This window comes from Equus asinus, chromosome 20 (assembly GCF_041296235.1).
Source record: "Equus asinus isolate D_3611 breed Donkey chromosome 20, EquAss-T2T_v2, whole genome shotgun sequence".
In the NCBI taxonomy this organism is placed as follows: Eukaryota; Metazoa; Chordata; class Mammalia; order Perissodactyla; family Equidae; genus Equus; species Equus asinus.
In genome coordinates, this window is record NC_091809.1 from 66872481 (window position 1) to 66897616 (window position 25136).

Sequence of the window (25136 nt, forward strand, 5' to 3'; positions counted from 1 at the left end):
AGAAAACTGGAAGATAATAAATACGTGTTGCTTTAAGCTGCTCAAGTTGTGGTAATTGTTATGGAACAAGAGAAAACTAATACAACTTTGAAGGTTCCTGGGGGTGTCACCCTAGGAAACAGTTGGGGAGAAGGAAGAGGTGATGATAGTTGCAGCTAGCATTTATGGATTACTTACTATATGCCAGGCACTGTGCCCAGATTTCAAATGGCTCCGATCTAGTACCCACAACAGTAAATTGTGTTAATTGACCATTGTACAAGGGCGTTCCCCTCTTGAGAGAAGTGGGCAGGCCAATCCACGTTTAGCAGCATTTAGTCTCTACTCCTTCCTCTCCAAGCCCAGGCAAACAATCCTCAATCAGGAAGCATGTGATTTCTGCCTTAGAAATTCCAGAGTCTGTGGGCCCTTAATCAAAGACTTTCTTCCTTTACTTACTGCCAGCTGGATTTTAGTGGGAGCCATAAAGCCTACGGAATTTATGTATCCAGCAGAGAGGAATGAGCCTCAAGACATTTCAGGACTCATCTTCTGTTATACCTTCCTTGAAGAGAAGGCAAGAAATATTAAGACACATTTTCCATTACTCAGAGTTGTTTTATTTAGGTGGAGACAACAGTGCAGAATTAAAACAGTGTTTCACTTTTTTCTATAGACACAGCAGCCTTGATTTTCAGCCTTTCATCCCTCCTTAAAGAGGAGTCAGTCTGATCAGAATACAGAACTTGGACAAGTGACTCATGTGGAGATATGAAACATAATAGTGATAACCACCAAAACGTGGAGTTTTCAAGATTCTTGTGCTTTTTAAAAAAGGATCATTTTCTAACCCCATGATATGATCTCATCCTTCAATCTTTGTGGACTATAAACCAATCGGTCTCACCAAATGACACAGCAAAAAGAACAGACATATTTTTCTTTAAAAGGTCTTAAGAAATTTAGTCATTAAAAAGAATTCAAATTATGCCTCAAGCACCACTTTACAGAATACGTTAAATTGTAATTACGGTGCTTTTAAAAAGCCAACTTATTAAAGAGGAGCTGATGGCTTCAGTTTTTGTAGGGAACACTTGTGTCAAATTCTACAAGGGTTTTTCCTCCTCTGATGGGCAAGGGGAAAGCACTCAAGACACGAGAAACTTTTATAACTTTCAGGAACTTGAAGAACAATTACTGATCAAATCTCATGCTTTAACAAAGTATTTTTACAGCTAAAAAGAAAACCCAGAAACACAATACATCTCATTTAAAGCAGGCAGGACAAACCAATCATGAATTAACATCTATTATATTTCACAAATGACACAATATCATCTTGGCCAACCTTTTTTAACGGTTTCACTTTACTTGTCAAAAATAGGGTCAAAATGCCAATGATGGCCCAGAAGGAGCCATTTCATCTCAATGCCCTCAAATGAAACCTCAATTACTGGTAATTGCACACTTCAATCAATGTCCCTTTTCAAGAGGTTATTCTGGGAAATTATGGAGATCAGGACCTTTAAAACTGGCCCCATGGTGTAGTGGTTAAGTTTGGCGTACTACGCTTTGGTGTCCTGGATTTGCGGGTTCAGATCCTGAGCATGGACCTAGACTACTGGTCAGCCATGCTGTAGCGGCAACCCACATACAAAATCGAGGAAGACTGACACAGATGTTAGCTCAGGGCTGATCTTCGTCAAGCAAAAGAACAGGAAAATTGGCAACAGATGTTAGCTCAGGCCGACTGTTCCTCAGCAAAAAAACCACAAAACTTCAATTTCCCTAATCATTGCAGGCAACACTGAACTTGTATTGAACTTGAAAAGTGCTCACAACTTACTCCACAATAAAAAGCTAAGAACTGGCACTACTTATATGAGCAAACCTATTCATTTACAGAAATATTCCTCCCCCTACGAAAAGGCTAAATGAGTTCCCCTGCCCTTGCCTTTTAAAATCAAATCACAATTGCCAACAAACTAGGACGTATCACAGCAGGGTGTTCATTCATTCCACAAACCTTCACAGAATGCCTATGACACACCAGTCACTGTTTTAGGAGCTTGTGATACAGCAGTGGATAAAAACTCCCACCCTCATAGATCTTCAATTTACCCTGAACTGACAAAAAGCAAAATTAACTAAACACAAATGCATTTATTTAAAAAGTTGTGCAACAGTCCGCCTCCAAGAGCTGAACTAATTCTCACAGGAACGAGGCCCACCATGCCCTGCTGCCACGCCCTGGCTCATTCTTGGACAGCAGAGAATCCTCAGTGAGCAGGTAATTTCACAAACAAACCATGATCATGCAATAAGACCCACCATATAGGAGGAAGTTTCTAGCATTCTCACAGTACAACTACAAAGTAGGACAAAACATTTACCCAGTGTTATGCGCAGCCTCCCCACGTTCCAGTGAGACTGAACACAGACAATGATTTGGATCTGGAATAAGATAATACCTGGTGGCCAGGGAGCAAACAGAGGTCAGTGCCAGCTGCCCGATCAGTCCAGGCAACTGCCACCCACTCAGTCTCCTAACTGACTCTTTTTAGCCTGACTCTAGAAAATGCAGTCAGTTACTCCAAAGGTACCGTTCACTCAAAAGGTGCAAATACGACTTCACTACACAAACATCAGCAGCTGAGACCTACTGTTGGAAGCAGCAGCTTCCACAAGGATAATGGGAGCGTCCATTCTCCGCTGTGTGGCTTGGTCTTCAGCCATTAGAGCAGAGCTTCTCGACGTTGGGTGCGAGGACTATGGTGACCCCGGAAGGTGTATTTAGTGTTGTGCATCTATCTCAGGAGAGGATTCATAGCTTTTAAACTCTTTGCAAGAGGGTTTATCACCTCCCAAAAGTTTAGGAACCTCTATATTGGAGGGTCTCTGCCTGTCCCTTGGGAAAATTAAACATGCAGCGGGACACTGCTTTCAGAACGACCAGTCCCAGCTGCAACACTAGTGTTGTGCCTCTGGTTTAGAGGCCTCGTGATGATTTACCAGAAGACATGAGCTGGAAACAAAGTTAGTAACCCTGGTGTGGACATTTAGGATCTGTCTGTCCCCTTTTATAAAGCAATGAAGGACTCCTCAGCCTCAAGAAACTGGCTCCTCTAAAGTAGTCCCCTAGGCCAGCAACTCACCATGGATGGATGAATTAACTCTCCTAAGAACACTTTTTCCCAAGCCGAAATGTATGACCACACATTCATATCAGCCTTTGAGAGCCACAACGGTTGTTCATGGGCAAGTCCATGTCCCCCATAAGCCTGTCCTCCCCACTTTCAGCAAGGTAAGGTACAAAAGGCGAGTAGAGCTCTTACTGTTGAAAATCACTGTCGGTTATTGTTTTGTTCAAGCTTCAGCCTGGGGGATTTGTGGCTAAAGAATCTCTAGGAAAAACTGTAACTAGATCTCAAAACCATCAGCTACAGAAACTACAGGAGAGAGAAAAACAATATGGTGTCTCCAAGAACACAGAGCATTTGCTGGGAGGGCTTTTCTTGTGGCTACTCTTCCTCTTGGTATCTGTCTGTCTTCAATGCCTTTTACTAGACTCTGAATTCCTCAAAGATGGGGCCTGCCTTATTCATATCTGCAGAGACAGTGACTACTGGCATGATATACAAGACGTCACAGACTCTATTGGACCCTACTGGAGCTCAGAGAGTAGGAACGGGGAAATAAAAGAGAGGCCAAGGACTCCAATTATACTAACTCTGATAAAAGGACTACACATGACAGGGCTTAGAGTTCCTGGTCTCCTAAAATAATGTATCCCCTTTTACCACTTCCAAATACAAATTAGGGGCAGTCTATAGAGAAGATGAGGCCTTTTGTGGGGGGGAAAAGCATATCATAGAAAAATAGATTCCTGAAATCTTTTCAGACTATAAAAAGAAACCAGTGTAGAGAAATGTGATGGAACATTTCAGATACAGTGATATAAAAATGTAGCAAAATCGATTATTTAGGCTACTACCATTTCTAAGTCACACTATAATCCAACAGTAATAAATATCATGTAATAATAATGTAAAGCACTGATTGCATCCTTGATATTTATCATTAGCTTTCCATCTCAGAAACCATTACAGAAGCACAAATAAAATCTGCTTTTGTGAATATTCTAAAAGGCAGAAAGAGCAGCTTACATAACTTTCGTTCTTCACAAAATAGTAAATAGATTAGGCAAACGACTAATTTAAGGGCAAATGTAAACTTTGAGGTTTCTGAGGATTACGCACTTTAGCAATGTGTTAACTTTCTAAGAGCAAAAACAAGGAGGTCAACAGATGTAATTTTAAAGAATTTTATATAAAATGTATAAACATAGTTAGGATCTATTTACATGGTCAGAATTGTGGAAAGTTTTTTTTATATATTCTGAATCGGCCTTAAATGTTTAAGAAATAATGCTTGGGTGTTACATTATATACCCATTTGTAACATTTATTCTATAATTCTCCATCATTGTTAGAATGTTCTTCCTAAATGGCCTCAATTCTGACATCATACGATTTTAAATTAAAAAGGATTTCTTAAATATGTGCTTAAATATAAAATAAAAGAAACTGCTAAGTTGTTCTGGTTCCAAGCAGACTATACTGCAGGTGTCATTTACACGTTCTGATCGTAATAGGCAAAATGTCCCTCACTTTAAGCATTGTGTGTGCTGTTAATTTATTTAAGTAACATCCTGTTTCAAATGCTTTTGATAAGAGGATTTGAATTCCCTGCAGAAAACCCCTTGGAAAGTGATTGAATTAATTTGTTCAACGAGTTCAGATTTTCCTAGTGGGCTCTTCTAGAAGAGTTCCTTCCTATACAGAAGTCACACTTAAACAGCCTTTAGAGCATCTCGTTAACTAAGTTTTCAGTCAGAGCAGTGTTTGGGCCACTGCCCTTCGCAGCAGAATGCAAGCAGCAGTGGTTAGAGGATTTCCATTAGCCAAGGCCGACCAGCAGCAGCGCAGAGAGAGCCTGTGGGCAAGACCCACGGCACCAGCATTACTCCCATTTAGGACACTGCCAAGGACATGTCCACCTGTGGGTCCACAGGTAGCCTGTCAATGTTTTTCTTGTCCAACAGTAGTTAAGGGTACATAGGAGATTCATATTAAATTATATCCTGACATGTTTATTACTATTTCATAAAACAAAACAAAAAAAAACCTCCTGAAGTCCTTGCTTTCCAGTAGGTCCGAGTCTTGTCGCACCATCTGTTCAGAAAGGCATTTCTCTGAGGCACTAAAAGTGCTCCTACTCTTACTTTTGAGTAGTTTTTCCACTTTTCATTTGATGAGGACAAGGACTTACACATAGATTCTTGCTCCGGTTTATGTATCTCCACGTTGCTTCTCTAGAAAGTTCATGAAAGATTCTTCCCCAACATTTTGTTGACCATCATTTGCATTAGGGACTCAGGAAGACGTGCTCAGTATCTCTACGAAGAACCATTGACTGCAAACCAGCTGGGAGCCTGACAGAGGTGCTTCAGCCAAAATGAATCCCACATCACAGAAGTCACAGATCTGAAGTTCAAGGAAAACATCAGCAGCAGGAAGAATCCAGAAGTCTCTGTCGAGGATTCTTCTCTCCATTATTTGCTTTAGTCTCACTGTGTACATTCAAATCTGTCAAAATGGAAAACAAATATTTATGACAGAGGTCACACAGGAGGAACCACGGGCACTAATTAACTTCTCTTCTGCTATCAATCTACCTCATGTTCTTTGCCTTACTAGGTTTTGCTTCTTAGCCAAATCTCACAGCACAGTGAAGTTAGGCCAGGGCAACAATTACATCAATAAACTTTCAGTCCCTTTTGAACCAGACCGAGAATGAAAGACAAGAGGGTACAGGGAGACAAGCCAGTAAAACAAGACAAAAATAAGTGAGAATGACAGCAACAAGAAATTCTTTTTTTTTTTTTTTTTGAGGAAGATTAGCCCTCAGCTAACTGCTGCCAATCCTCCTCTTTTTGCTGAGGAAGACTGGCCCTGAGCTAACATCCATACCCATCTTCCTCTACCTTATATATGGGACGCAGAACACAGCATGGCGTGCCAAGCAGTGCCATGTCTGTACCCGGGATCCAAACCGGTGAACCCTGGGCTGCCGAGAAGTGGAACATGCACACTTAACCGCTGCGCCACCGGGCCGGCCCCAGCAACAAGGAATTCTTGAGCAAGGGGCAAAGTATGAGACAGAGAAAGAGAAACTTCAAATATGAAAAGGAAGAGAGAACAGTCTAGAGAAAGCACAGATCTTTCCTTCTTTGGAGATTTGGGGCAGCACCAATTCTTTCCTGCTCTGTCAGTACTGAAAGACCCTAATGGGAAAATGGATTAACAATAGTGGGTGGGGTTAAGACTGTCAATCATTCATAAAAGGCAGCTGCAAAGGCGCTTGGTGGGCTTCCTCAGCCTCGGCCCTGACAGGCCACCCTACCTTTGAGCTCTGCCATCTGGTTCCCCAGCTCCTTTCCCATCATCTGCACAGCCCTGGGAATTTTGCCATCGACAACATCCATCTTGATCGTGCCGAGGTTGGTCAGGAGCAGCATGGGGTCGATGCCCTGACCACTGCTTTTAATATTCTCCAGTACCTTCAGACACTTGTATGACTTGAGTTCACTTATATTCTCCTCCAAGAAAAGATTGTAGAGGCTCATGTCGTTGTACCTTTCAGACTTGAAATGCAGAACTCCGAAAGTGGGCAGGATTTCGTACACTTTGAGAACATCTGTCTTCTGTCGGAATGGAACAAACAGCGTGTAGACAACGACGGGAGCCAGCAGAACGTAAACCACAAGGTTGATGAAACTGAGCAACTGGAAGATGCCGACTGCAACAAGTTTGCACTGAAACCGATCAGGGACAGTGCTGTCATTTCTCAGGATCCCAGATTTGATGCTGCAGACAAACTCATCCGAGAGGGAGGAGAGGCTAAAGTAATAGCCCAGGTAGACACAGGCTAACAGTATAATACTGAGGGTTAGCACCCGGCAGCTGAGGTACCTGACGATTAAATCTTTAGAGTTTTTCTTTGTCTTCAAGTACTGCTCCACAATTGGGTACTTGAAGTGGCTTTCAGATATCTCCCACAAACTAAAAAAAATGAACAAAAATGTAAACCCTTACCAAGGCCATCAAAGATATACCCACATTCAGCCACACCCCACTAAAACCCTCAAATGCCTTCTCTCCTGTACTTCTCTACCTGTAACTTCAGTAGAATACCAGGGAATAAAATCAGGTTTTAAAAAAAAGGAAGAAGGAAAAGCAATAATAAAACACTTTTCCCCTTAATATTTTAAAGGTCTAGTTAGTTAAATGAGTTATATTTGTAAATTCTTAGAACACCTGGCACCTAGCAAATGTTAAATGTTTGTTAAATAAATTTGATATTTCTTATTCTGCTTTTTTTTAAACTACCATTTTGCACTCATGTGTGCAGAATAAGGAAAAGAATTTCCCAGCCCAACTGGAACACATATGCCTCCTATGGGTGAGGGGCGGGAGGCGACAGCTGAGTGTGTGTGGGCTCAGACTGCGGGGCCTGACAGACCTGGTCCAGGTCCCAGCTCTCCCACTAATAGCTAGAGGACAGTGCTTCCAACTGGAAAACTAATAATAAATGCATTTAGTTGAAACGATGCTCTGAGGGTGAAATGAGATAATGTACTTAGAGAACTCAACACGGTGTCTGGAATATATTAAGTATTTTAAAAATGAGAGCTATTAATATTCTTGTTACTATTGTTGATAATAAGAACCAGAGGAAGAATGTCAAAGAGGCAACACACTGCCTATTTGTTCCCTACTTCTCTCGCAGGGGTCTCTGAGCTCAGCAGCCTCATCATCCATTGCGCTTCTCCATTAAGGAGTAGGTCAAAGCAAGCAGGCCACACCTAGTTCCGTAACCTGCCACCCCTACTAGAACTGCATGTGAGAAGATGTGACAGTGATGTTTCACTCAACAAGGGAAGGACTCAACATGAGGACAGGTGTTGGGACAGACAGGTAGGGGAGAGATTTGGGAGAGCAGCCCTTCCTGTCTCCCAGAGAGCGTCAGTAGGTGAGTGATGGCCCCCCATCTACCAGCTATGGGAGCCCTGAGCTCAAACAGGCAGGAGAAGGGCAGAGAACTCGTACCCCAAAACCTGGCAAGACAGCTGCTGGGGGGTAAGTTACCTTTGCCCTGCGTTCTCATTAACACCCGGAACTGGGCTGGCACCATCTGTCACATCGAGGTCGTGCATGCTCTTTGCGGCTTTAATGGCGCGGTTGTAAACCTTGTCAAGTTCTTCCATGATAAACTTCAAATCTGAGCAAAGATGAGGAGCAGCTGTGAAACGCCAGAACAGGGAGGGCAGGTACAGGAGGATCGCCACCAGCAACAGGATGTAGGGGAAAAACTGGAAAACAAGGGAGCAAACCATGGGATCAACGGTCCCCCATCGAAGTAACCTAACTGTGCTAAGTGCTGCTCTCGCTTTTCTCATCTTGAGACAAATGTGAGTGCCCATGTCACTCATGGAAACCAGGCTCATTACCTAATAACCAGATAATGCTTGATATCGGTGACTATTTTTTTCCCCTCCTTCAATAGACTTTAAATTGAAGTAAATGGCAACTACACGGTGACACATGGTGTCTCCTCTCTAATCACAGAATGAAATGAAAAAATAAAATGACTCTCATGTCCTTTAGAGTAATTCCTCAACAAAATCCCAATTAAGGAACAGGTAAATGTCACAGTGGCCTCTGCTGGGCTCTTTCTTTTTAATTGCTGTGGTTTTAGAAGGTCACTAAGGCAGAGCTGTTTGTTTGTTTCTTTTCTTTCTGGAATATGGGAGAATGTCACAGAAATGCATAACTTCACTCAAAACAAATTTAAAAAATTGTGGCTTTGGTGATCCAGTAATGACTCTATCAAACAGCTGAAATAAGCAGTTAAAATTCACAGAATTCGGAAGGGCCTTCTGTGCTGGGACAGACCTGAGGACCGCCCAAGACCCTCATTTTACAATTGGATCATCTCAAGTCTGGAGAAGCCAACCACAAAGGGGCAACGGTCAGGAGGAGAGCATCAGGATGTGGATGGATATGCAAAACAAGTGAGAGGGGATTCAGAGGTCAGAGCGAAAGCACTCTGTAGCCAGATCTGTGGGGCAGTCAGGAAGGGCTCAGCCTCAGGAGATGGAGGAAGACCATGACCCGCGGGCAGTGCAGATACAAATTTCAGCTCAGCTCAGTGGCCTGTGGATCTAACGGGCACATTATCATTAGTCCTCACAATGAGCCCGGCAAGGCCTTTACTGATGGCTCCATTTTGCAAAGGGGAAGAGGAAGCCCAGAGAAGCTTCTGGCCACAGAGCACAAAGCTAGTAAGTGACAGAGACAGAAGATGAAGCCTGACCTCTCTGCCCCAGAGCCATGACTTTTCTACCTTAATATACTGCAAATTATTTTACTTCTCTGGAAAACTTCTCCCTACCTTTGGACTGCTCTCGCTCTCAGAGTTGTAACAGGAAGAGGCCTCAGTGGCCTTGAGTTGACACAAAACCCCCACCCCTAACATCTCTGGGAGCAGGCAGTAGACCCAATGCCATGACTTCACTGTAAATTAAGATGCACAGAAAGTTTCAAATAGAGTATAGAGCATTCTCAAATAACCCTTGTCCAGTTTTCCCCACTGTTAACACCTTACGTTTCCGTGGTACATCACTGGTACATTACTAGCAACTAAGTTCCACACTTTGATTTGGATTTCTCCATTATTTCTCCAGTATTGTCTTCTTTCTCTTGGGAGATCCAATCCAGAGTGCCCAGTGCATATAGTTGTCATGACTTCCTAGTCTCCTTTGTTCTGTGACAGTTCCCTCAGCCTTTCCTCATTTTTCATAAAGAATAGTATTTTTAAACTCATAAAATAATACATATAGGTTCACAGAGGAAATGAATTATATTAATATAGTTATCAAAATATTAAAAAACAAATTTGCATGTGATTATTAACACATTGAAAGGGCTCTAACAGAAGGTCAAATACCTTCAGTAACTTTGCAGTAGTGAAGAGTAAACAGTATTCTAAGTTACCTGTGATTTCTGTGGGTGAGAAAGTCACTACATATATGTATATACTTATTTTTTATGTTAAATTTTAGTTAGAAGTGCCTAAAAATAAAGTTGTCATGTGTTTTCCCACCCTGGCTCACAGACTCCTTGATGCTACCATGGACCCCACGTTAGAAACCTCTGCTCCAGAACAAAGAGACAAATAGCACAGAGGGCTCTGAAACTTTGCAAAGCTCTCTGATCAATACGGCTGCAACGCTTCAGGGTCCTGACATGGGCTGGAGTTTCTCAAAATTATTAACCCAATTTGCAAAGGGCTGTTACACAATGACACACACAACAGGCTGTGATGAGCTGAATTTTGGCAGCATAATTCAAAGCTGGCTGCAGTGAGAAGCACTGTCCCTTCAACCCTTGCCCACGCTGAAGGGTACCCATTAGTAGAAAAATGTAACTGCATAATATAGAGTTTGCGCTGCTTCCATAACCAAGAGAGCCAGGCATTTTCTTTCGGAACCACGGAGAGAACACTATTGCTAACTTGGGGTTGTGACATATTTTTTAAAAGTCACTTTTGTTCCAAAGCTATCTAAATAACAGTATTTTACTTCAAACTTTTCTTCTGAATGAAACAGTGACTATTTACAGTCTGTGGCAATTTTTCTAACATGCCTATGTGGTGCACTAATTAGTACCAATGAAAGTTCAGCACAGCTCACTGTAATTAGAAAAACGAATGTTTAAAGGTATTACATATTGGCCCTAGGCTTTCTCCTAAAATACCCTGTACCTTGATCACCTCTTTAGGAATGTAGTTGAATGCCCTGTTTCTTGGTTTTCTCCACAATTCAACCTTTTTTTTCTTTTCCATCAAAAATAAAAAGGCGACTTTCAGTGAATCTGTAACAAGCTTGTATTAAAATCAATTCAACTGAAATAGGAATCCGAAAAAGCATTCAATTATCCTCTTTAAAATCCTTTTGTCCAAATAAGGAAGCCAGGAAAACTGCAGGGCCTCGGGAGTGCATCTGCTGGACAGGAACGACTCTGCTCAGAAGCCCCATCTCCTCCAAACTGTCCGAGACCAAAGCTGTGACTGCGCTGCTCTCTAGGACGTCCATGTTTGCACTGAGCTCTCCCCACGAGAGCGAAGCTTCTCAAAGCAACATGGAATGAAGGAGTTGGCACAATTTTTAGTCTATTTGCTTTAAAAATCTGTGTTGTTTCTGGAAGGGGCTGTAGTTAAAACAAGAGACCCTCCAGGTGGAAGGAAGCTTGCAGGGGATTGGTACAAGCTCCTTCCACATTCAAATTCCCTCTACCTCATCTACGGCAAAGAAACGTCCAGTGAGGCCTGAACAACTCGTCCCCTGGAATGCATGTGATCATGTCTTATGGGATTAAATGCAGATGGGTAAATTCATTCCAAAACATCTCCTGGGCACCTGCTAGGTGCCAGGCGGTGGGCTGGAAGCACGGTCCTCACAGATGAAGTGCACAGAGGCTGCCCCAGGACCACACTGGCCGGGTGGGAACATAAGCTAATAATTAAATAATCAAAACATAAAAGTGATGGCCACAAAATATGTAGGTTCTAAGTACTGAGGGAACAGACATGTCCGTGGGGAGGTCAGGGAAGGCTCTGTAAAAGAGGTAACATCTCAGCTATGTCTTAAAGCACAGGGAGGCAAAAAAATAACATAAAATAAAGCATTATGGTAAGACTCAGCTCCAAATTCACCATCTCTGTGGACCTCCAGATATCCTCTTTCCTTTGCTGGAATCCTTTCTCCTTGTTTGCCTGGTGAGTTCTTACCCAACCAGGGGAGCAAAGGCAGTGAGCAAGACCACAGGTGAGGAAGTAGGAAGAGCTGAGGCTGGAAGGGTGCACTAGGTTGAAGGTGTCCCGCGCACCTGGAACCTCAGAACATGACACTGTTGGGAAATAGAGTTTCTGCAGATGTAATTAGTTGAAATGAGGTCATACTAACTTAGGGTGGGCCCTAATCCAGTGACTAGTATCCCTGTAAGAAGGCCATATGATGACACAGAGACACACAGGGGAGAGGCCATGTGGAGATGGAGGCAGAGATTGGAGTGATGCATCCACGAGCCAAGGAACACCAAGGATCGCCAGCAACTGCCAGAAACTATAAGAGAGGCAAGCAGCAGATTCTCCCTCTGAGCCCTCAGGAGAGAGCCAACTCTGCTGACACCTTGATTTCTAACTTCTGGCCTCCAGAACTATGAGAGAACAAATTTGTGCTGTTTCAAGCTACTGAGTTTGTGGTAATCTGTTCTAGTAGTCCTAGGAAACTCACAGAAAGGGTACGCAGGGACCAAATTACGAAGCTTTCGGCTTCTACATTATTCATAATAGGAAGCTCCTAGAGGAGGGCATGATCAAAATTCACCTAAGAAAGATTACAGCAGCAGTGGAGAAGGGAACGCACTGGAGAGGAGAGAGACAAGGCAGGAGGTTGCTGAGCAAAGAGGTGGGAAGTGACGAGCACTGAACTAAGTCAGCGATGGGGAGAGGGAAGCCAGATTGGAAAGCTCCGTAGAGAGGGAAACAGACTTGGAAGTGACAGAAGGAAAAGGGGAAGAACTGAGGCTAATTCTAGGTTTCCAGTTTACGCAAGGGTGTGGATTGCGGTACCATTAGTTGAAATAAAGAAACAAGGAGGAACAGAGTCAGAGCAGAGGAGAGTGAGGTGGGAGGCAGACGTAAGAAGATGAGAAATTTTGAACATGATATACCTGTAGTCATCTACCTGGTAGAGACATGTAGTAGGTAACTGAAAATGAAGGAAGAAAATCTAGCCAGCTTTCCATTTCAGGATCATGTAACATATAGATGGTTGACGCCAAGAGCACGGTTGAGATTCTCCAAGGAGAATGTGTAGAAGAAAACAAGAGGAACAGGGAGGGATACGAGACCCTACCACTTAAAGGACAGGCAGAAAGAGAATTTTGGAAGAGATGGGAAGGAATGGTCAGAAGGTAGGAAGCATGTAAGCCAAGAACAAATTCCAGCGGGGAAGTCACACATAAAGATGCATGAAAGATGTTTGTTCTTGGCTGCATGTTGTTCAGACAGTAACCCACTTAAAGATAATCCCAAATATGGAAGTCTAAAGAGTGAAAGGCCACCAAGAAAGGTTAATGCACTCCACGAGCAGCTTCCAGAGGCCAGAAAAGAAAGATGGTAGGCCATTCTATCCTGCACTCGAGGGCACACACCTCAAGTAGCAGGCTTCATGATTCATGACATTCTGGGAGGGATCTAATATGAGGAGAGAAGATGGTAAGCAAAGCATTTGTGCGTAGAAGAAGAAAAAGACTCCTGTCCAGAATTAGAACCAAGTTACAAAGAAGCAAGGAAAAACTTTCCTAAAGATCTGCACAAAAAGGGAATGTCCCATGAGGCAGGGAGTTCTCTTCCAATGGATCCTCTGGAAGGGCTTTAGAACTCTAGATCCGGGGTGAGCAAACGTTTTCCTGCAAACAGCAAGACAGAAAATGTCTATGAGCCGTATGAGCTCTGTTGCAACTATTTAACTCTGTCATAGAGTGAAAACGGACACAGGTAATGTGTAAATGAATGGGCAAGGTTGTGTTCCGATAAAACTATTTGCAGAAACAGGCAGTGGGCTGGATTTGGCTGGAGTGTGTATGTCATAGTTTGTCAACCCCTGCTCTGGATTCTTGCTTCTCAAAGAGTGGTCCACAGACCAGCAACTTCAGCATCACCCAGGAGCTTGTTAGAAATGCAGAATGCAGGCCCCCATCAGACCTACTGAATCTGAGTCTACATTTCAACAAGATCCCCAGGTGATCTGTATGCACATAGAATGTGGGGAAACTGGTCTAGAGGAATGCTGCCCACATGGAACCCAAGTTGGGCCAGCAGCATCAGGATATCCTGGGAAACTGATAAAAACCATATTCCTGGGAGCTGGCCCAGTGGCATGGTGGTTGAGTTCCCACACGCTGTTTTGGCAGCCTGGGGTTTGCAGGTTTGGATCCAGGGCACGGACACAGCACCACTCCTCAAGCCACGCTGTCGCGACATCCCACATAAAATAGAGGAAGATTGGCACAGATGTTAGCTCAGTGACAATATTCCTCAAACAAAAAGAGAAAGATTAGCAAGAGATGTTAGCTCAGGGCCACTCTTCCTCAAACACACAAAAAACACACAAACAAACCCCAAAACTCCCATATTCCTGGCGTTAACTCCACAGGTTTCAACCCAGTGGTCTGGATAGGGCTCAGGATCCTGTATTTTCACAAGCCACCCCGTAGGTAATGCTAAGGTTTGCAAACATCTGGTTTGGGAGCCTCAGAGGTCCCCCTCTGGCTAAGTTTCTGTAATCCACTTAGGAGAAATAAAGATTTGTTTACTCTGCTAATTTTATTTTCTTGTTCTTGTTGTTCTTATTTTGTTTTGCAATCAAAATTCTGCTTCTCTGTTTCAGAAAGAAATCTTGCCAAACAGTTATGAACTTGAACAAAGAGAACAGAACACTCAAAAGAAGCCCAGTAATCAAACAGTCTTAGAGCACCACCTGTCGGTCCCCTTGACTGCACCACATTTCCACCAAAGACTCTTCCTTAGAGGTACTAGAAACCACCAGAAACAAATGGAGAGGGAAAGAAACAGAGAAGAGGCAAGGAGAAATGAAAGGAGAGGTGGGGAGAAATTGCAGCATTAATTATACCAATGCCATCAACTCTACACTGCTACACACTTAAATATGACACTGAGTAATTCCTCTGGGGGGAATTTGGGTCTCCTGGTTTTAAATCTGGCATCACAACTGACTTGAGGAGTGTTCACTAAACCCTGTGCCTATAATCCACTGAGCACCACTCAGAGCGCTCCTAGAGAGCTGAGTCTGGCTCCAAACACGATGTACCAGCCACATTCTGCCCTTCCCTCCCACCTATGAGCACCCACTATGGACTATGTGTTGTCCCAGGGGTACGCTGATGAATGAGACATGGACATGGTCTCTGCCAGCATGGAACTTACTTACAATCTTAGAAAGAAAGAATCAATTAAGCAGAATTAACGCAAGTAATTACCATATCCCAGGGTGACTCCAGGAAAAGCACAAGCTGCTCTGGAATGTACAACCAAGCAACACAGACCAGGGTGGGGTGCAGCTGACGTCCTGCTTGGGTAGCATTCCCCTTTTTACAATCTGACTGTCTTTAGGCAGAGTGTGTGCTCTGCCGTCCACACAGGGGCCCTATGGGCTTATTCCTGGAGGCTTCATGTTGACCCACCTGGCCCTTGAAGCAATGTGACCTGGCAACAACCCTCAATCTAGAAATGAAGGGGAAGCTTCTAGGTGGAAATGACATTTAAGCTGAGACCAGAATAATACCTTAAGAGTTAGCCAGGCTGGTGGGGTGGGGGGAGGGTATGTGTCAGGGGAAGGCTCTTCATAGGAGAGAGTGTGAAACAGCCAAGAAATATGAGACCTGTGGGAAGTTAGGGTCCCAGGGACACAGGGGGACAGTGGGAATGGGTCTAGATGTGAGGCTGGGGTGGTTCACAGGGGCCAGGGGGGGTGAACCCAGGTTGTTATTCTCTCTTCCTTTTCCCAGAAAGAGATTTTATGAGAAAGAAAAAAATGTGAATAAATTGTCTATTATCATCATGTTCATTTCCTCACTTCCCATTCACCCACTGCCATCTGGTACCGACTTCTCCACTGAAATCACTGCTGCCAGGGTCGCCAGTGATTTCACCAAATCCAGTAAGTTTTGTCTCACCTTCATTGCATGGTCTTCTCTGCCCAGCACTTAACAGAGCTCACTGCTCTGTCTGAGAACACTCATCCCTTGGTTTCCATGAGAACCACACTCTCCTTTTTCCATCTACCTTTCTGATTATTCCTTCTCAGTGTCTGTACACATCTGTTCTCCCAACTAACCAGCGAGCTCCCTGAGGGAGGGGCTGTGTCATGTGAGGCTCTGATGCCGAGCATACTCAAATGCACATGGTAGGCCCTCAACCAACATTAGCAAAAATCAACTCTATGTCACTTATTGTTTTCAGTTCAAGAATTTCCATGTCTGTGAAATTCTGCATATTGTCTTAGTCCTTTGAACATATTATTAACAGTTATTTAAATGTGTGTCTGATCCATCTATTATCTGGATCTCTTGTGGGTCTGTTTCTAGTTCTGATTTTTCCCTTGATTTTCTTGTATGCCTGTTATTTTTAATTGAGTGCTGAACATTACATGTGAAAAACTGAAGCAAGAATTTGAGATTCTGGGGGCCTGGCCCTGTGGCTTAGTGGTTGAGTTCAGCATGCTCCACTTTAGCGGCCCAGGTTCAGTTCCTGGGTGCAGACCTACACTGCTTGTTAGTGGCCATGCTGCTGTGGCCCACATACAAAACAGAGGAAGACTGGCACAGATGTTAGCTCAGGGTGAATCTTCCTAAGCAAAAAGAGGAAGATTGACAACAGATGTTAGCTCAGGGTCAATCTTCTTCAGTGAAACAAAACAAAAAACAGAATCTGAGACTCTGGAGGAAGTTACCTTCCTCTAGAGGATTTACTTTTGCTTCTGGCTGGCAGATAGGCTAGAGATTCATTCAAACAGTATTGAAATGATTCAAACCAGGGCTCTAGTCCCTGTGAGGGCTGGTTTAATTCTGGATCACCCCTTACTCTTCAGCAATGGCCTTTCAAGCTAGGGGTGTTGACCAGGGTCCTTCCAACTTGGCAGGTCCCAACTTCAATTTTTGTCTCCAGCCCTGTGAATCTGGCAAGAACTCTGCTTAGACCGTCGGCCAAACTTCCGTCCAAACAAACTAGACTACCACCACGAGAAAGAGGGCGCCTTACTCTCTCACTACTGGAAACCTAAGGCCTGGCCACCCACGCTGCTCTATAAGATTTCCTCTCCTACCCTACAGGGGCCATGGGCTGGGAGCCCAGAGACCTGATTCTAGTCTTACAGCCAGCACTAGTCCTGTGACTCCTGGGCTTAACTCCTAAAGCTGCCCCTATCTTTAAATGTAAAATGCATCTGGATCAGAATCTTCGAATTTCTTCCTGCTCTAAAGTTCTGCAATCTCTAACATCCTTGCCAACTCTTCCATTAGACAATCCTAGATTACACATTCTTCTTCTGTAGCTCCATCAATGCCGAGCCCAGCAACTGATTATAACCTTCCATTCTCCTAAGAGCATTGTAACAAAGGGAGTGAAACTACCACAGCATGGATTCAGACTTGCAAACTAGGCTGTTCAATTTCTGGAACTGTGCCCATTCATACTAAAGATCCTTGTCATTTGTTGCCCTGGCTACTAAGTCATGCAAAGTTGCTGAGGACCCAACTAATGCGAAGGCTGAAAGTCAAAGAGAAGAGAGAACCCAGAAGAAGAAAGGAGCCACTGTAGGGCAGCACTGTGCTGAGTGGCACAGAATAAATAACCATGAAAGGAACAGGCCTGAGTCAGAGCAAAGGATTTAAACTGTTCTTTCCAAAAAGAAAGATGCTGACTGTGTTTTCAGCAGCAGGTCAAAGCAGGAGAGAGTCACACAAACTTCAGCCTTTGGTTTTTCAGAAGCTAAAATACCATGTTTTCCTAAGTAGATGAGAATACCAGAAGATACACAAATGTTCTATTTGTTTTCATGATGGACAAAAGAACCAGTGGTTGAAAATAAGGACAGGCTGAAACAAAGTTCTACTTTCATAAGCACAGAGAAGACCTAATGGAGACACTTCGCTACGCACAGAACGTTCTCCTGCACAAAAGTGCCAACTCTGGCCCACATTCTTCACTGCCCAGCCTCTGTACACCCCCCACCTCCACCACACCCCGATCCTGGGGCTCTTGACCTGCACCTCCTCTGTGTGGGACACTGGTGTCTTCAGTGCAGTGTTTCCCGTTCCTTGCAGTATCTGGATCCATCAGAAAGTAAAGGAATCTATTCCAGAAGTTGTGCTGCAGCCAACACACCCAGAAGGAGTCATCACTGTGCTTCTCGGTGCTCCAGTAACACACTGGCTAGAAGCAGCTGAACTCTGTGTTGGTCCTTACTTTTTCCAAGAGACGCTGTGTGTGTGGTGGACAAGACCCTGGCCAAAGCAGTGTTTCAGTCCTACCTCTACTACTATCAAACAGCGCTCACTGAGGCACTAGAAATGTACTGAGGACCTGCCATGGGCCAGACACTCTGCTGGGCATGAAGAATAGAAAGGTGACTAAGACACATGAGGTGCCTGCCATTAAGGAGCTATAATCCAAAGAGTGCCTCAGTTTCCCCATCTGCTAAATTAAGGTGCTAGATCAAGTAATCTCTGAGGCTCCTTTTGACTTGAAAGTGCTGTGGTGGTATGAGCTGAGTGACCATCCATATCTGTGTGGCCGTGGACTGGCACAGTCTCTCTGGGCCTCAGTTCCCACACCTATAGAGCAAACAGGTGAGATTTCAGAATGTCCCCAGTTACCTTATGCAGCCACAATGGCAGGTTTCCAGAATCGCCCTGCAAGGACTCCTTCTGCTGAACAGCAGCCCAACAGTAAGAATCCACGAAGGCAGCCTGACGCCAGGAGAAAGAACTTGGGGAGAAACAGCTTATTTGTGTACCTGAGAAACAAAAACAGATTGTTCCAGATAAATGAAAGCACAGGTGTCTGGACCCTTCCCACCCCACCCACCTCCCCCTCCCTGCCTGAGGTTTCCAGCGTTAGCTAAGTCCTGGAGCACCACGACAGGGTGAGGACAAAAGCGAAACCAAACACCCACGACTGTACTAAAGCTGAGTACTGGCGAGCCTTCTGGCCAACACTGGTCACGACAGCAGCCTGGGCTCAGTTGGGGAAAAACCCTTGAAAGAAGTGAACCCACCATAAAAAGAAAAAGTGAGCAAGAAAAGAACCAGAGGCAAAAATGTACAAAGAAGACATGCAGCGAGCTGGTTCAGTTTGGGGTGAGAGTTGAGACAGGGGAGGGGGATAGGGTGGGGAGGGGAGAAGGGAGGAGGAGAGTCAACGAAGAAAACTGGACTAGAAAAGGAGTCCTTTTAGGCAAAAAACAGAGAACTTTCAGCCTGAGAAAGAGAAGGCTGATGGAACCTTTGGTAATCCATCACTGGATGGCCAATCAGCAGTCTTCCATCTCCTCTAAGAAAAGAAGGCACAGGCTGAAGCTGCAGCCTGTTCTCAAGTGGTTCACATTCGGAAGGCACATGCTTGAGACTGCAGACCTCCAGACAAGGAGATGGTTGCCGGACGGGGAATCGGGAAAGCTGGGTCCCAATGAGGCTCTGCTGTTAACTCGTTAACTTGCTCTCCTGGGAAGGAGCTCTGGGACTCGGTTTTCTCCTCTGCAAACTGAGGACTACATTACTTGCTACGTGGAAGACTCTTCAAGCTCTCGAGTGCCTTGGACTCCTAAAGTGGCCAACAGACCTTTTGGGGTGCAGGGCAGAAGCCGTGTACCCCCTCCTTGCCAGCCAGCAGAGGGCCTGGCGCTGAGCTTCTCCTGGTGGCCCCTAGCCCAGCCCCACTCCCCCATCCCATCAAGCACCTACAGGAGCGTGTGTTTGTCACAGGCTCCACGACCAGCTGCTGTCGCCCACAGCAGGCACACTCTCTCCCACATCCATGCAGCGTGAGACAGTGCTAAGTTCTTGGGCTCTGACATTAGTTGTATTTAAATCTAACTCTGTCACTCATAGCTGTGGCCTCAGGTCACATAGCCTTCCAAAGCCAGGAATCTTCAAAAAGGGAATGACATTAATGTCTACATACTTAGCATAGTGCCTGGTTTCTAGCAGTTGCTCAATAAGTGTTACATTCTTCTATATGAAGTAACTAGAAGATTCTGTTAAAGCTTTAAAGATTGGGGGCCTGGCCACCATTCTCCCTGACCACCCTATGGAGAGAACAAGACAATGGGAAGACACTGAGCTGGACTTCCCTAGTCTCTGGGACATAAAAAGCCTCAAAGGGTCGCCTTCCTCTGGGGAGGGGGTGGCCTCCTTTATCCTTGTGGGAGGAGAGGGCAGTGACAGGAATTCTGTCCAGAGAGTAGATTCTTGTGGTGGAGAGGGTGCAAGGAGCAAGGCCCTGAGTCCCCCCTCTTCTTCATCAGGTGACTTTATGCCCACAGACATCAGGAAACGACTTCTCAGCAAGAGTTCTCAGAGGAGATCACCGTGAAAACCCAAATACCATCAGAAAGTGTCCTATAACAGGGTAAGTTCTTGCCAACCAGGAATGGCTTAAATATGTGTTGGGGATGAGGAAAATATTTCAAGGTCCCTTCCAGCTCTCTTATCCCATTAAACTTGAGTCCTTCCATTTTATTTTTAAAAAATAGAGTAGTCAGGACAGCACAGGACCACACGGCTAGCCTCACACTGCTCTCGCATGAGCATGCTTTCTCAAATGCTTCCTAAGAGGTCCCACACACCAAGGCTTACTGGGTGTAAGAGCAGATACTACAAGAGGGACAGGTAGGCCCCAGGTTATAAATGGATGGCTTCTGGCAAGTTGCAGCATCTGTCCAAATACTTTCTCAAGAAAGCAGACAATGCCATTAGGATTTTATGAAAACCTGTCTGGTCGTAAGTTCCTTAGGTACAGCTCTCATAGCGCATGTTGCCAACACGTAGTAACATTCTTTCCATAGGAAAAGGTGCTTCAAGGTCTGTCTTGAGACCTCAGGGGCCTCCCCCAGGCAGTGGTAGAAACTGTTAGAGCATAAATAACTAAACTTATGGTACCACAGCTTTTGCAAAAGAGGAAGAAAGGAAATATAACTAAGTCTGGAGACAGAGATTGAGGACTTGTTGAGCTCATAAGTAAATGTTCTTCATCTGGAATGCAAGGTCAGAAGACAAGAGAGCAGACAACCAATATTCATGGCATACCAGGCAGCCCTTAAATCATTACCTCATTTAAACTTCACAACCAAATTGTGTTTGTGTGTATGTGTGTGTGTGCGTGCGATAGAGAGAGAGAGAGAGACAGAGAGACAGAGAGAGAGAAATCTTATCTTTATTTTACCCTGGAGGAAACCAAAGCTCAACATAGTTCAGTAATCGGTCACCCAAGCTAGTAAACGCTAGCACCAAAATTTGAATCTATATGTATCTCTTAGTCTTTTAAAACACTCCTCTCTGGGCCAGTCACTCCAGCAAGGCCATGCTGGAGGAGGTCCTAGGAGCCAGGGCTCTGTCACACTGGGGGTGGTTTGAACAGATGGTTCCTCCAAGTGACCAAGCCAGCCAGAGCTTCCTAGGAAGGGTTAAGGACAAGTCCACGAAAAGTAATAGATCAAGTCCTGGGTATTGGGTATTCCCAGGCTAGAAATGAGAAACAGAGGAAGTCAAGAGCCAGGCAGGGCAAGAGCCAAATTGGGAATGAAGCGCAGGAGTAAAGGGAGGGGCAAAGCAGGAGGGTGCAGGAGGACCAGAGCAAGCTGGGCTGCGTAGCCCTAGAACTTCCCCCCAGGTGTGACAGCTCGGCCTGGCTTACAGGCACCATGTCAGGGTGTTCAGCTGCTGCCATGGGGCTAGGATGCTTGGGACCTGGACCATCCCGACTCATCTCTCCAAATGTAACTCCACATCTTTTATCTCATCCACTCTTTGAAATAATATTGGGAGGGAAACAGGCAGTGTTTTCCTAGTAGTCTTTCAGTAAGGAGAGCTTCTAGTCTTTCCCTATTCCATTTTTTTAAAGTGTTGCCAGATTATTCATCCTAAAACTCAGTTCTGATCTTGTCACTCCCTTGGCTCAACGTTTTCACTGGTTCCCCATTGCCTGGAGTACAAATCCAAACTTATGCTGTCACTAGCTCAGGCCTGAGTTACTTAACGGAAGTTTCAACAGCACTTAATGGTTCCTCAAAGTTGTCTTTCAGGTCTTTTCGAGGAAGACAAGCAACCATCTGCCACCCTGAAGTGCTTCAAACCCAACTCCAAGAGTGACGCCCGCACAGACGGGCTGAGCAGTGCCCCAAAAGTTACCTTTGCTTCATTTTAATGCTAATATCTCTGCCCCAGGAGGAGCCTACGGCTTATTAGCATAACACGCGATGTATGTGAGAGCAAGCTTTCAAACTACACCTGTGTGAGCTTATACCCACCTCTACATGTAACGATGAAACTTCCCTTTTGAACATTCATTCCCCCTCCAAAATAAAGGACACTTGCTTTCCCTTGCTTGAGGAGCCACAGCTTTGGAAACGATTCCTTGCGGTCTCCTTATTTGCTGAAAATAAAATTTACTTTGTGTGACAACTACTTCTGGTGAAGGCTTTAATTTCAACTCACCAAGAAGTGAAACCATGTTGGTTTGGTAACAATGCTCCAATCCAATCCAATTATTGCTATAGTTTGCACAGGCCTGATTTGTTCCTAAATGGCTGCCTTTCCTTACACTATTCCCTCGGCCCGGGGGACCTCTGTCCAATACTTGGTTAAGTTAATGCCCCTCCCTGTCCACCTCCATGGCCCATCCTTTAAGCCCAGCTCAAATGTCACCCTCTCCATGAAGTTTCCTTCCCACTGAGCTCCCACCACTCTTTAAAGCCATCAGAGACACCGTCAACCATGCTGTACACACATATATGTATGTCTTATCTCCTCTAGGAATATCTCAACTCTTGGCCGGCAGGATGAAAACACACACACAAACACATACTTTGTCTCTCTCAACTTCACACAGCACTCTGTATCAAATAAATAACACCTGTCTGGTGCTTTAAATGTTTCAAAGTACTATCATAAATGCTGCCTCAATTAATGTTCAAGTACCCCTGTAAGATATCACTATCCCAGTTGATAGCTGAGAAAGCAGAGCCCCCTGACCCACAGCGACCCTCCAGCCAGAGTCCCATGTTCTTCCCACTCCGCACTGCTGTGTGTTGGCTGTATGAGTGCTCACTGATTTCTAGAGAGTAGCTTTAGTGAGACATGTACTGCCTTTCATGACTATATAGAAAGCAAGAAACGAGTTTCAGGTTTACACTAGGAACAATAAATAACATAACTGGACCAAAGTGAGTCTCCTCCTTAGAAAGTTAAAATAAAAACCTACAAGGGGCTGGCCCAGAGCTCACATGTTTGGATCCCAGGCATGGACCTAGCACCACTCATCAAGCCATGATGTGGCAGCATCCCACATAAAAAGTGGAACATGATTGGCACAGATGTTAGCTCAGGGTCAATCTTCCTCACACACAAAAAATTAAATTAAAAACATTTTTTAAAAAACCCTACAACAGAAACAGTTGTCACACAAAGCTTAATGTTATTCACAGCATGCAGCAAACAAAATGGAGACCACAGGGAATAATTTCACAAAGCTATGGTTCCCCAAACAAGGAGAGCAGGTGCCCTTTTTTTCTTTTTTGCAAGGAAGATTGGCCCTGAACTAACATCTGTGCCAATCCTCCTCCACCTTGTACGTGGCATGCTGCCACGGCAGGGCTTGACGAGTGGGGTGTAGGTCTGCCCCTGGGATCCAAGCCCGTGAAGCTCAGGCCGCTGAAGTGGAGTGTAGGAACTCAACCACTACACCACCAAGCTGGCCCCAGCAGGGGGCTTTTATTTGGGGCAGAGAATGAATATGTAAGAGGGAAATTTTGTCATTCCCTGTAGAGGTGGGCATAGGCTGGCACATGTGTGGTTCAAATACAAGCCTCCACGTACATCGCATGTTATGTTACTAAGGCTTAAGCTCTTCCAGGGGCAGTGATTTTAGTATTATCATGAAGTAAAGGTTGCTTTTTTACACTTTTCCAATCTTCTGAGCATGCATCATTCCTGAAGTGAGGTTAGGACTGGTCTGAGTTGGTTCAAGCCAATGGGTAGCTGTTCATCCTCCTGAAAAACAACTTTGAGGAACTACTGAACGCTGACGGCACTTGTGAAGCAGCTCTTTAAGCAACTCAGGGCAGATAGCTGGTGACAATCACGCTACTTTGGACTGGCTGAGAGTGCAGAGAGAGCTGCGGGCTTTATGTTTGTGTCTGGCCAAATATAATGAAAGATCAAGAGAGGAAACGCCTGCTCACTGGGCCCTGTGAAAGGAGCCACAACATCTGCTGAGTAAGCGACCCACACCACAGACATCCCCCTCACCCACCCTCCTGGCTTCGGCCTGGAGCCCAGGGCACGGATCACACCTTCCCCCTGAGTGGCAGCTCAGGTGGCCTTTGGTACAGCTTAGAACTGCACCTGTACCGTAGAAGCAGCTGGTGGAGAACCAGAGGGCAACACACAGACTGAGAGGAGACAGGACTGGGACCAGGGAGGGCAAGCCAGTCCAGCGGTTTCTCAGTGGCATCCACCACCGCTTGTGGACTGGCTCTCTCTTCCTGGTCCGACCTCACCAGAAAGGGCTTTAGCCCAGTTTTGCTAGTGTTCCTCTCTCTCTTAATAAGCTTTCTTTTCTTTCTTATGCATTACTAACACCCAGCTGGTTAGGCGGGCTCGCATCCAAAGGGCTGTGAGTTCTGAGCAAGCCTCAGGCCCCCTTCAGGTAAACACTTCCATCCTCCCTTGAGGGTGCCATGTGGGAATAAGTTTACCACCTTGCTTCTGTATTTAAATGCCACACACAACTGGGGGTGGCAAAGGAATCAGGCCTCCTGAGGAAGTTTCCTTAACAAAAGAAAACATGAATAGAAAGATTCAGTTAACTGGCTGGGAGGACTTGAGAGGAACTTTCAAAAGGAAGAGATTCTAAGCTGAAGTAACCAACATATTGAAGCGACTGAGGGGGCAGCAGAAAGCGAGCAAAGGGAAGGACCTCGTTGTGTACTTTTACCCCCTCTTTAGAGATGGGCAAAGTGAGGCCCTAAGACCCTGTGGCTAGTCGGGGGTAGAGCTGGGACATCCATCCGGGTCTCCATCTTTACCTCCCAAACACAAGAAAGAGGAGGCAAAAAGTACACGTTATTTGATGAAATTCGGGTCAGAGACGGTGGAATGAGAAGGAAAGAGCCAGGAGAGTTTCTTTGAGGGGAAGAATAATTCCTGGGGTTGCCTTTCTGAAAAGCACAG

General features: G+C 44.9%; 1 protein-coding gene across 1 annotated transcript in view; it reads right to left on the reverse strand.

The window, feature by feature from the left end:
* Window positions 1–580: 580 nt before the first annotated feature.
* PANX1 (pannexin 1) overlaps window positions 581–25136 on the reverse strand; it is a 47314-nt gene continuing 22758 nt past the window's right edge. Inside the window, exons 2-5 of the mRNA XM_014835414.3 lie at window positions 18564–18703; window positions 8190–8413; window positions 6445–7103; window positions 581–5627 (exon numbers count right to left, since the gene is read on the reverse strand). Of these exons, the coding sequence (XP_014690900.2) occupies window positions 5545–5627; window positions 6445–7103; window positions 8190–8413; window positions 18564–18703 (1106 nt within the window). The 3' untranslated portion in view covers window positions 581–5544. The remainder of the gene's footprint in view (window positions 5628–6444; window positions 7104–8189; window positions 8414–18563; window positions 18704–25136) is intronic.